This window comes from Lepisma saccharinum (genome assembly GCF_977018435.1).
Source record: "Lepisma saccharinum chromosome 12 unlocalized genomic scaffold, izLepSacc3.1 SUPER_12_unloc_1, whole genome shotgun sequence".
In the NCBI taxonomy this organism is placed as follows: domain Eukaryota; kingdom Metazoa; phylum Arthropoda; class Insecta; order Zygentoma; family Lepismatidae; genus Lepisma; species Lepisma saccharinum.
Genome location: NW_028142891.1, coordinates 16,083,095 through 16,096,875, shown reverse-complemented (window position 1 = coordinate 16,096,875; position 13,781 = coordinate 16,083,095). Strand labels below are relative to the sequence as shown.

Sequence of the window (13,781 nt, the reverse complement as noted above, 5' to 3'; positions counted from 1 at the left end):
CCCCCACATGAAGAACGAGCTCAAAGGCAAACGCTTTGCCAATGTGGCTGAAGTTCAGGAACATGTGCTCCAGGCATTGAACAATATCCCAGTTGAGGACTTACAAAAATGTTTCAAGCAATGGGAACGCCGTTTGGATAAGTGCATCACGTCAAATGGACAATACTTTGAAGGAGACTAAGGTATTTGTAACTCAAAGTTAATAAAACTCATCTTTTTTGGCATATTCCGGCATTTTTTTTTTTAATTATGGTTTCTTTTGGGTACGCACACGTATGTGTAAAATTTCATTTTCATATATCACTGTGTATTGGTACTGAAGTTTCAATTTCACTGCGTTTTCACTTCACGATATATACAGGGTGACAATTAATGAACTATATGAAATAAAACCATCATAATTTCTGAACAGTTCGTGTGATGACGTTCAAACTGCGTGGCTGGCCACAGGGCATGATGGGAACATATGCGCATGCACACGCAACGTGTTGATGTCGGCCATTTGCAAGTGAAAATGTCACGGTACAGCGTGCAGGAGCGTATATCACTTGTGAAGGCCTATTATGCGAGCATGCGGGTCATGCAGAATTTTGCTGTTCGTCTACGCCACGTCATCGCCAGAGATGGCAGACATATCGAACATGTCATAACCTAAATCCGAATGTCTGTAGTGCCGTTTACATGTGCAATACAGTTTGTGTACTACGTGGTTTGTCACTAATTTCTGTTTAATTTCATATAGTTCATTAATTGTCATTCATTAATTAATATATGAGGGTCTACTACCAGAGAAATTACAGCTACCCATGTTCAACTGGGCTTTGAGTGTATACCACTTGTTTTGACTGTTTGAATGAAGAATCTCTCAATTCAGTACACTGTCCAGCGTGATCCATTTGAATTATTAGACGTTTGAGGGAAATCCTATACCTGCAGGACTCTAGTGGTGGTGGAGACACACGATCTCATACAAAGAGAAAAAATGGTGTTTTCCTGGGCACTCAAGTTCCAAGATGTCTCTTGGGTTTCCCATGTCAGCCTTTACAGAATGCATGCAAATATAATAATTACCTGTTTCACATTGTAACCAGCTTTCGCACTAGTTTCGATAAACATGACGTTGAGTTCCTTGGCTTTCCTCTCCCCTTCCTCTGTCGACACTTGTCTTTTATCTGATAAGTCTGTTTTATTTCCAACTAACATGATTATAACATCACTTCCTCTTTCTGTTCGTACGTCATCAATCCACTTGGAAGTTTGATGAAAAGAATTTGCATCTAGAAAGAACAAAAAATGGACTTTGTTAGTTCCGAGAAGGTTACATTTGAGCAGCTCAGGACTAAAACTTGATAAGACACAAAAGTATGAAACCAAGAGAAATGCAATTACACTGTGGTACCCAGATGTTCCCATGTGTTTCTTGTACAGCAACTGCATGCAATGTCAATTCAATTTTGAACAGAATGCTGCTTATTTAATAGTGATCTAATGATTATTGAACACAAATTCTGTAATACAGTACGTTTTTCCGTCCCTTGTGTGCCTGATTGCAGATTGCTTGGGGGCTGGCCAGATGACAACTCCTGGCATATCGCATGTGATATCTCTGCTATGGAAACCGCTAGCTTCAAAACGACTTCAAGTTCTCAGAATTACAGTTACAATTACAATTAAAATAAGTACATTAATTGTTACGGGGGATGTTGGAAATGTTATCCTCGTGCATCCACACATTCCTGGCATGTTTTTAGGAAATTTCCCGGAGCACTTTAGTTTCCTAACAGCTCGCGGCACCAGAGCAGCAACTGAAACACATGGCTTTGCACATAACTTGTGAATTTCTTTCTTAACCTCGTTCCATTTCAGTAACTTTGTAATTTCAGTTCAGTTGTATTTTTTAAGTGTTTAGTGTTCAAGTGTTATTTGCATTTTGCTATAGTTTTAATAATGTCACATAAGTACACATTTCAACAAAAAGTTTTTATGAACGATTCGTATGTGATTACAAATTCTTGCAGGGATGTTTGTAGACAATTTTGAACAGAATTCCCAGATGTTCCTGTTCCACACAAAAACACCATGCGAAACTTTGTGAACAAATTCAGGGAAACAGGATCTATTCTCAATAAGAAGTGAATGGTAAAACTGCATGTACTTACAGAGGAGAAATTGGATGAAGTATGAGAAAGATTACATCATACTCCTCAAAAATCACTCCGAAGACATGCACAGGAATCGGAAATTTCCATAACAACAGCATGACAAGCTCCCAAATTTTTAAAACTGAAACTGTACAAGGTCACTGTTGTCCAGAAACTGCTAACATGCGACAACAAGAGTTGGGTAAATTTCTGTAACTGGATTTTGGGGAATGTTAATGGTGAGGTAATTGAATCGCGTTTAATAGTCTTCCCTGATGAAGCATGGTTCCATTTACGGGGTCATGTTGCATCACAGACAAACAGGTATTGGAGCTCAGAAAAAAACAGATTTTATACATGAAACTCCTTTGCATGTCCAGAAAATTAGTGTTTGGTGTGCAGTAAATGCACACATACTTATAGAGCCCATGTTTTATGGAAATACCATAAATGCACAGATACATAGATGGCTAGATGGCATACTCACACCAATCTTCAAACAACTAACTGACATTGAATGCTAGTCAGGGTTTTTCCAACAAGACTGCCATCTCAAAAACAGATGAAGAGTTGTTGGATTTCATTCAGGAAATTTTTGAAGACAGGGTCGTTAGCAAAGGATTTTGGCCCCCATGGTCCCCTGATCTCACTGTATGCAATTTTTATCTATGGGTGAAATTGAAAAATAAAGTATATGCTACAAACCCCTACACATTAGAACAACTGAAGGAGAATATCAGGAGAGAAACTGAAGCAATTTCAGAAGCTGAACTGATGCATGAAAATGGAAATTTCCTGAAAGATGTCAGGAATGTGTGGATGCAGGAGGCAACCATTACCAGCATCTCTTGTAACAAGGTATGTGCTAATTTTCATTGTAATTGTAATTGACACCCTTAATGATTGTAACTGTATTTGTTTCAAGGTAAAGTGCTCCCCTGTGCTATGCACCACGCCATGAAGGTGTAGAGCGGTGTGGGGTTAGGGCCCCACACTTTCTTGATCATGGCCAAAGGTGGGGATGATGTGATCAGCATCACGTCCCTGGTTGCCTTTACCCCCCCAGAGTCCGCTTGAAAAGGTGGGGGAAAAAAACCGGTTCTCTCCTGCAGGGGATCGAACCCAGGTCTCTCGCATGGTAGTCAGGTGCCCTAATGACTGAGCTACCATAGCCACGTTTTTGTATTTGTTTCAGGAATGAATTTGCAATAATTATCATAACATAGTAGGCCATTTACAGTAAAAATTGGCATCTCTGAGAGTACGATCTGTCACCTTCCAAAATCATTTTTCTCAATTATTAAGGGCTGTGCCCTCCTGTCCCTACACTTTCAGCGTCAGTGTTGCCATGAAGCCAGAAATACACTCAGCGTAAAGAAACGGTTGTAGTTTAGCGGAGCAAAAATAGCAGACACTGCTAGTGGTGCCAACTTAAAATGAGCTTATGGGGCTTGAGCCTACCCAATAATTTGCCTGTTATATTTTATTTTAGAAACAAGGTCTCTGCGATGAAGAAAACACCGAAAGATTTCTCACAAACTTAATTACTGACTCTTTTAAAATTATTTAATACTTTGTTTATGATACTTGTCAGTGTCCTATATTATTTACACCATCCGTGGTCACATCGTTATTAGAAAAGTCGGGCAGGATAAACAGGATGAAGATTGATAGGCACTAAAAACTCTCAAAATAGGGAGGAAAATAAGCACAAAATACAAAATAAGCACTAAACGTGATGAACATTTTTCATCATTTTCATGGATTAAGCACTGAAAAAGCAGCTATCTTTGAAAGAAGCACATGTGACTACAACAGGCACAAAAGAACACTATAAAAACATGAATTCCACACAGTAATAGCACAAGATGGTTTTTAAAAGAAAACGTCCACATTATCTACCAAGGAAAAATTAAAAAGGGCCTTTTTTAGGGCAAATCTTAAGCCTATAGTGCATAAAACTTAAAACAAATCTCCGGGATCAGCCGAAAAATTTCCTTAAAACATGCCAGAAGTGTGTGGAAACATTTCAACATGCCCCGTGACAGTTAACGTGTTCATTTTGAATGCAATTGTAACTGAAGTTCTCAGGAACTTGAAGAAATTTTGAAGCTAGCGGTTTCCCTCGTGGAGATATCACACGCAATATGCCAAGAGTTGCCGTCTGGCCAGCCACCAAGCAGGCTGCCGTCAGACACACAAGGAACAGAAAAACTCACTGTATTATTCAATAGCACAGAAAAGTGTTTCAAGAATTTTGACTTGTAGTTTTTAAGTCCACAGAAAGGCTAACTGGGACTGGACCTACAGTTTAAAGTGGAATCCGAACCACTATGCGCCTCCACTGGGTATCAAACCCAGGACCCCTTGATTACAAGGCAATGACACTACCACTGCATCATCGGGGAGGTAAAGTGTTTCAAGAATAGGCACAGAATAATGATGATGTAATGATGAGAAATTATTAAATAAAATGGCAAATGGGCTTCTAAATTATTTTTCCTACCCCAAATGAATGCCTTCTCAGGTTAATGATAATCATGTTCTTCGGGGGTTAGGAAAATTTATTACAGAAAGATTACTGAATATAAAGAAACAAAACCAGCACGCCGTATATGCAAAGCTACTTTATTGCATTTGTGAAACTGGCTGCTTCACCTGTAGAGAAATTGCTTTGAGTGTTAGAATTCCATGCAACACGGTCCTAAATCACTGAGCAACATGCATTTCCTTTGAAATTTGGTGACCCATCTACTGACAAACCTACGCAACCTACTCTCCCATTGGATCCTTCAAGGTCGCCTGGGGATTTCTCGGGCCCATGGTGGCATTGCAGGCTACAGGATGGCCAGGGTGGTGTTTTGTCCACACACCACAAGAGGGTGTTGATGGCCCCATATCAGAAAAGGACCAACCTTGGAGGCTTGCAGGTTGATATTCTGTTGAGGCAACCCGGAAGAAATAATGAAAAACCAAAAGTTAAAGAATTAATTTCTAACAGTTATGCTGTGTGCCACCACTGCTGGCCTAGCTGTACCGGAGTGCACGCGCATGGTAGGAATGTAGCACTGCTACATTTTTCCTGTTCACTTTGGTCTAATGTGGTGGCCACAGGGATGAGAATATTTTTTTAATTTCGATCTTCTTCTTCTTCTGAAGACTCACTATTGTGAGGCTCAATGTATAAATTTCAGGTTGGCTAAAAGCACAGTTATTCTTTTTTTTAAAAAAACAACATCTCTCTATGAAAAGCAATTCTTGAGCTACATTTTTCTTCCTTGCCAAGTTTGATAAATCCTCACAATTGTAGAATAAACTATTTGGGCCTTGGCATAAATATTGACAACAGAAATATTACCAATAAAAGACTTAGAAAACCAACATAGCCACAACAAAATGAGTGCTTGGCAAGCTTTCCATGAAAGAGCCATAAAACACTGCTTATCTGAAACTGACCTTGAAAAGGAAACATTTAATTCCAAGCATTATGATAAGAAAAGATAAAATGTGGAACATAATTATGAAGAAATGCAGAATGAAAGCTTAAGGGGGAAGTAACAAAGAATTTCAGACAAAAGCAGTAAAAATAAATTAGATGTGTTTCATTCTCACATTATATATACATATATAAAGAAGCATCTGAGAAAACAGAAATGGTGGCACAGAGTTTGACATGATTTCATCATTTAATACGGGGAATAATCTAAAAAATATCACCAACCACTACAAAAAAACTGGACAAAAAGTGAAAATCAAAGTGTAAATTTGTAAAACTGGGAGAACCATAGAACTGGCTTCATCTCATTTTTCGCTGTTGCTGTTTTACCTGTGGAATTGTCTTTGCCAATTTTACCACAACGGAAAATGTTGCCTTTGAAACACTGAGCAATGACATGATATACGAGAGACAAGGGTTTGAGTTCTGGTCGAGTCTGCATTTTTCGCTAAAATTTCTACATACTGCATCTGCAGTGAGTGCCAAATCGGATTGTACTCACAACTCCATGCTAGGAGGAACCAGGCATCGTAGATGTCATAAGTATTTCAAAGGCAAACAGATCCCATTGTGGTAGCACTGACAATTTCACACAGGTAAAACTGCGACAGAAAAAAAAGGGCTTTTCAGCTGTACCCTTTCCACGACTGTTGTATCTTTTCATAACTGCATATCTTCTGTTACATCAACTGAAATTCAGTAGTTCAATGAGTCAATCACTGCAACAGACATTATACATAGGTTGGATTAAAAGTAATGGCAACAGGTTTTATTGGGAGTGGAAACACCATACATTGCTTCAACGTATGCCAACCACCTTCTGCCACACTTGTGGAAGGCGTTGTATACTGTCAGCACATTCACCTCTGCAGATACCATCCTATGGCATGGATGATGACTTCTCGTCATAATGGTTCCTGCGAAGAGATTGTAATCACACAGACTCATATCGGGTGAATACGGTGGGTGTCCCAGTACCTCACATAGCCACTTACACAGATGTGTCACATTAACATTGTGACAAGAAATTGTGATATTCCAAGAAAATGCAGTAGCAGACTGCATCGACAGTCTGCCTGTGAGGTACAGAATGATGTAGTATGACCCCCATGGATGACACATGCAACAATGAACACCACCTTCACACCACCACCTTGTGCAGGACAGATTATCTTTGGAGGAGGAGATCATATGCTTCCATTCACTGGAATGTACTTCAAGCATGGTTCATATGAGGGTCATTCCATGTCAAATTGGATGAGAAACTTGGTCCCTTACATTGAAAGAGGAACATAAATACAGAGTATTTGAAAATAAGATCTTTAGGAAAATCTTTGGACCTAAAAGGGATGAGGAGACAGGTGAGTGGAGAAGGTTACATAATTTAGAAGTACATAATTTGTATTCATGTCCAGATATTACTAGAATGATTAAATCAAGACGACTTAGGTGGCACAAATGGGAGAGGAAAGAAGAGTTTACAAGATTCTTGTTGGAAAATCTGATGGTAAGAGACCAGTAGGAAGACCAAGACGAAGATGGAGGGATAATGTTGAGATGGACCTAAGATGGGAAAAAAAATATAGATCTTGCTCAAGATAGGGACAGATGGAAGGCCTGTGTTGCTGCAGCCAAGAACCTTTGGGTTTAAGAAGGCTAGAGAGTTAGTTAGTTACCCACTGACATGGACTTGAATCAAATTTTGTATACTTGTACAGCTACAAACTGAATACACACAGGTTTCCCATGAAATTCTGGTTCACTTTGATGTGCCACATGACAACTTTCCACCACTTTATAAAATGACACTGACTCCAAGTTGGCAACTTTCAAGATGGCGGCTGTGGTGTAGGTGGTTTAAACAATCACCCATGTCATGCTTGCGGCATTGGATTGGTTTATATCAGTCTGTCTTGTCTTTTATAGGGGTGGTTCCAAATTTTTGGCCCAGGACACAAAATGACTAACTGCGCGAGAATGACTGAAGTTGCGATAAAATTGAGCTCACCATCATGTTTCTAGTCAAATCTAGCCCATTTTGATATGTTATAGATCACCTTTCCATTGAAGAAAATAGGAAGGTGGCCATGTCTCCAACAGCGTGTTTCATAAATTAGGATAAATTTTATCTTGTACATAAGCCATCAAAACCCCACAACTTTTCTCTATATGATGTTAGAACATACTTAGAGGATTAGTGAAACATAAATACAGATAAGTTTAAAGGACCATCTTTGGTTAAAATACTAATTTATGTAATTTGATATTTTCTTGCAGTATTTAATTAATGCACTACACCCCTGAAATGAAAGAGTCAGGAGCAACATATATGTATATGCCTAGTCCAGCCATAAGTACTGTTACACACTATTTTGTGAATATGGTTTCAGATTTTAAAATTTTCTATTAGTATGTTATCCTTACATATATTACACACAAATAGCACCAATCAGTTTTCAAAATGTCCACCTTTTTCCCTCACACGTGGTCGAAGTCTCTCTGACCAGACATCTATTGCAGCACAGATGGTCTTGATGGAAAAATCCGCTACTGCTGCTATCAAGGAGTGCTTTAAACTTTCAATATTAGGGTTCCTCTTCATGAAGACAGTCCCCTCTAGCACTGGCCACAGTTTGTAGTCCAGGGTAATGAGATCAGGCTATCAGATGGCCAATCAACAGTGGAGATGAAATCAAGTTCAGTCCCCACGAAACCATGACTGAGAAGGGCTGGTGGCATCTCTGAACTTTGGGAACTGTCTTACAAACTTCTCCAGAGCTTGAAGCATACACCCTTTCATTTTGGCGGTTGAAACTTTCTTCAGTGGTGTACCCTTTCCCATCAGTGAAGAGAATCCTACAATGACCATTGGCACCATATACCACTGCAGAAACCTTCTCAAGGTCAGTTCCCCTGGCTTCTTCAGATGTCAGATGTCAGAAAATTCAGTACTCGACCTGCAAGCTCCAAGTCCAAGGTTTTCATTAAGTACCCTGGACATTGATTGTTGTGGAATGTTCAGCTCCCCTGCCATTTATCACTTGTTTCCTGGCGGGATTTCGGTGGATGCGAGCCACCACTGCTTCAACAGCCGCCGCTGTTCATACAGTGTGAAGTCGATAAACTCTTGGCTGATCTTTCACGCTACCAGTCTCGGTGAATCTCTAGATTGTCCAACACACAAACCTTTGGTGATCTTGAAGAGCTTTTAGGGGCTGTAAAATCTCAATGGGTGACTTTCCAACCATATGCAGAGCAATTACGGCTACTCTGTTTTCATATTCGCCCCTCTCCATGCTAAGCACAAGAAGATACAAGCTAACTCTTTCAACCTTGAACACACAATGATCAGGAGTGAACTTCAGCACAAGCATGCTTCATGAGCCTGACTACTGGATATAGTGCAAGCCAAAAGTTTGTAACAGTATTTATGGCAGGACTAGGTAAGCATATCCTGAAAACTCTGACCTCCTGTAACTGTAAAAGTATAAGGGCCAGAGAAGAAACATTGATATGGTTTCTTATCTAGATCAAAGCTACAAATATACAAAATTTGGTTGAAATTCACGTCAGTGGGTGACATGGACTGAGCGATTTGAGATTAGCCCGTGAGTGAGTTCAGGCTTCATCCATTGTGATGTTCCTTGCAAGGAAGTTTTCACCTTCCCTCTGGTAGTGGTTCATCAAGTCCTGCACAAGTGCATAGTGATGCCATTTTTGCACGTTGATGATTTGATGGGGTATCCAAGACGATGCAATTTTGCAGAACCTTAGAATGTCATGCAGAATGTAGAGGACGGTTCTTTGGCATATGCCTATCACTGCAGCTCTCGTGGGGACTCCATATGTGATCCACCTCCGGCAGGGAAGCAAGAAGCTGAATTGCATTGTTGTCAGTTTGGAGTTGTCCTGAATGGGGACAGTCATGAACATCCTCCTTGCCTTCATGAAACATTTTCGCCCATCATTCCACTGTATGATACGGGCACATTGCATCACCACATGCCTCACACAGTCCCTGACAACAGTCTTGTGCACTTTGACCATGTGCCACTTCAAATTTGATCATGCACGTTGTTCCAGTTTTGTGAACATATTGTTAGGGCATTTGCAGTCTCCTCCTCCACTTCACGGCACTGCAGTGTTTGACTGAAAAACACACAGCCATTCCCACTCACCACACTTGCTCATCTACCACCCCGTTATCAGCAACGGCAACCCCACAGCTCACAGACACTACTTTCTATCCAGCCCTTGTACATGCTTCATATGTATATCACTTGGTCTGTACTGCTTGTGCAATCCCTCCCTCCCTTTCTTTCTATTCCAAGGTTGACTGCTCTCATGTTTGACCACTGCTCAGAATATTTTTTTGTGTTGCTATTATGCTAACCCATATTTCTATCAACAAGAACTGAACAACCAGCTCTTCAAGTTTAGGCTGTGCCAAGTATTGTAGTTCTTTGCTCTATTGCAAGAACTTTCTTTTCAATAATTCCTACCATACTACAAAGAGGTTCAACATTATAATTTGACATGCTTTGTGTGCCCAACAAAACTGCTTTATTCAGAACTTTGAATATAATGAAATAAGTTTTCTTGCCCTTCAGTAAGAGTCAAATAGTGTGTAATTTGATTTATGTTGTACAGTTGGTGACAAAGACTTTAGTAGGCAAATTTTCCATCTATATGTTCCTTCACTTGCTTAACACAATGTAAGGTTCAAGAACTTCAATACAATATGTGAAACACACACACACTCAGGATTTTTTAAACAAAAATTAAGCAGCAACTGACTTACTTGTAATGTCATATACAACAACTGCTACCGTAGAATCTCGTATATAAGATGGAATCAGACTTCGAAAGCGTTCCTGCCCTGCTGTGTCCCATAACTGTAGTCTTACCTGTTTTCAGGAAAAAATAAAATTAGTTTATTGAAGCTTTTGTAGCACAAATTATACATGTTTCTACACCATTATGTACAGTCACCAGCAATAAAAATGGGACACCTCTAGATCCTGAAGCTAACTCCATGGCAGTGCGTTGCTGTTGAAAATTTGCTATTGAAATCCACTTTGTGCCACAGTTAGACAACACGCATTACGTGTTGCAGGGAAAAGAGTATTTCAGGGTCACATTTTTATTTAAGCCAAAAAGTTAAAGATGCTCCACAAAATAATACTACAAAACTAAGCCTTGGATTTTAGGTTAAAAGCTTTTTTTTTTCCATTACAGGTAAATAATAAATAACAAGTTATAGCAGTGTGTCATTAAAAAAACATAACAACTGATGAAGTTTTACGAGTTGCAAAATGAAATATCTTTGAATTGCTGCAATGTGAAATGTATTATGAATATCAGTCGTTGCACTGATCCTTTCGGTGTAGGTGGCAGCACCACTGTGTATCATATACGGTGGTAGTAGTCACGTTCTCGTGCGGAGGTGAGTCATTCAAATGCCAAGTGGGTAAGATGGCAGGTGTGTAAGAAGTTTAAGGTACCCAGTCAGCACGTCTCTGCAGCCACGTATCGCAGAACCCTGACGAAGGTACGGTCAGCCATTCGCAGGAAACGTCCAGGTGCTTTGAGAGATGGAGTCCTTCTGTTGGATGACAATACTCATCCACACAGCGCCAACACCACAGTAGCTCACATACGGTCCCTAGGTTGGGAACGACTGGAACATCCAGCCTAGATTCTGGATTTGGCACCATTCGACTTTCGTCTCTTTGGCTGACTGAAGAATTACCTGGGTGGTCACAGTTTCCATGATATGGATAATGTCCATCGGGAGGTTACCAGCTGGCTACGACACCAACCACAAACCTTCTTCCCTGCTGGCTTTGAGGGACTGGTGAAACGCTGGGATAAGTGCCTAAATGTTCATGGAGATTACATTAAAAAATAAACCACATTTCATCAGGTAACTATTTCAACTTTTCTTTCTATTCCATTTGGTAACACAAATATTGACTTACCCTTGTATATTTTTATTCTAAAAATTTGATCTGGTTTACTGCAACAATTCTTATTTATTGTATATATTTATTATACGAGGGAGAGTCAAATGAAAACCTTAAAAGTCAGATTAAAATTATGCGACAGACTGTATACACGTCAAATTTACATCAGATATCAATTGTTATTTACAAAACAACCTCAAGGTGCAACACTGATCAAGTGAACTTCACGGCACCATTTTAGTCATTTTTAAGATGACGCCTCCTTCACACACTTCAACAAGTGAAGAGCAGTACTTTCTTGCCGTCTGAAAGCCTAAAACTTATAGGAATTCTCTGCCAAATGAAAGTTCAATACCTCTATGCATTATTACCATGCCAGCAAGTTTACAAATGGAGGGAGAACAACAACAATGGCTTCAGTTCACAGGCAGATGGGTGGCAAGGCCTTTGAAATGGGTCATAAGTGACCGCGTGCATCCCAAAGATTCTTCTTCCTGAGATATACAGGCACTAACTCAAGACTTGAAAATGTGGATCAGCAATGGATGTATACTAAAAGGCAGCAAACTTGTGCAACTCTACATGCAGAAATCAACTAGATAAAATACGAAAACAAATTAAGGTTTGCATTTGACTGTTCCTCGTATATATTATTTATATATACAATAAATAAAACACCAATGCAGGCATGCAAGTAAAGGAAAAACAAAAGTCCGACAACTTCAAATTTTCCGGCAATTTCTATGTAAATGAAAAAAGTTAGCTTACCAGCAGAAAACCAGGCAACATGGGTGAATATACCACTGTTTTTTAGTGCCTAAATTAAACTATTTTATTTGTTATGACCTATTGTAGACTTATGCACCTAAATCGAAGTCTTTATAATATTTTTAAGATTTTACAGGATTTGTAATCACACAGAGGTATTTGCCCTGCTTGGTGATGAAAAAATTAATGGCTTGAAACATACTCTCCGTTGATTTTCCTCCCTCCAACTCCATAAAGTTTTTCTCAAAGCTCCAAACAAAGCAAAATGTTTGCACGACTCTCCTGGGCACAGCCCAAAGTGCAAAGTTTCTTACTCACTTTAGCATCAGTTTAGTGCTTAATGGCATTTATGCCTAGAGAAGTAACATTTCAGCATTGAAATTTACACCACTGACTAGTGTTTCTGTTGAACGATCATTTTCAGGATATAAGATGATCCTCGCAGACAAAAGGTGAAGTTTGACTGTGAATAACATGATTGAATTAGTGTTTTAAGTCCACTTAATGCACAGAAAAGCTAATAGGGACTGGGCCTACAGTTTAAAGTGAGATCCAATCCACTGCACAATGTACCTCCACAGGGTATCGAACCCAGGAGGACCCCTTGGTTACAAGATGACGATGCTACCACTATGCCATAGGGGAGGTAGTATGGATAACATGGAAAAGATTGTAATGTAATGTGCAATAATTTTATATCTACGTAATTCGTTTTCCATATCAACAAAAAACAAATAGCTTTTGCTAACAGCACAATAATTAGTAGATAATTCTGAAACTGACGTATACAAATAAAAATATGGGTAGATAATTTATATTTGATACACATTAAAATTTCTTATGCTTCTTTTCAAATTTATTTTTTAACAATCGTACCTAATCAGCATTTTCAGGGATTTTCAACCATTTAAGCTTTTTAGAACCTAGTTCAGGATATGTTGAGCCTAATTTAACACTTCTAGAATCTATTTTAGGATTTTTAGAACCTATTTTATGAACCTAAAATCACACATTTTAAAGCATGAAAATCCAAGGTCTACACATAACATATGATCTAAATATAATGTGGTACAAGAAAACCTAATACTGAACTAAAAAGAGTTGAAGTATTTTATTAAAACAGATGAAACTGCTTTAATGTTCAGCATGGGTACAGTCACAGATACCTATGGGTTGTAATAATCTCTCTAGTTTCAATGGAATCTTCACAACCCAGAAGTACCCACGACTGTACAAGCAAGAAGGAAAAACATCTTATTGTATGGAAAGAGGCTGAGGATGGACTGTTACACACCCCATGTTCGCCCTAATGTAAAAGCAATCCCGGGCATAAAATAACAGGACCATTGTATAAAAAGTACTGTACATATGTTATTTTATAATGCTTTTCTGCCCCTTTAGGTTCATCGT

General features: G+C 39.1%; 1 protein-coding gene across 2 annotated transcripts in view; it reads right to left on the bottom strand.

Annotated features, from left to right (window-relative positions):
- Positions 1–13,781, bottom strand: part of Rab6 (RAS oncogene family member Rab6) — a 158,229-nt gene that overhangs the window by 57,366 nt on the left and 87,082 nt on the right. For both annotated transcript variants that reach the window (XM_083115782.1, XM_083115783.1), the window contains exons 4-5: positions 10,439–10,544; positions 1,072–1,277 (exon numbers count right to left, since the gene is read on the bottom strand). In XM_083115782.1, the coding sequence (XP_082971908.1) occupies positions 1,072–1,277; positions 10,439–10,544 (312 nt within the window). The remainder of the gene's footprint in view (positions 1–1,071; positions 1,278–10,438; positions 10,545–13,781) is intronic.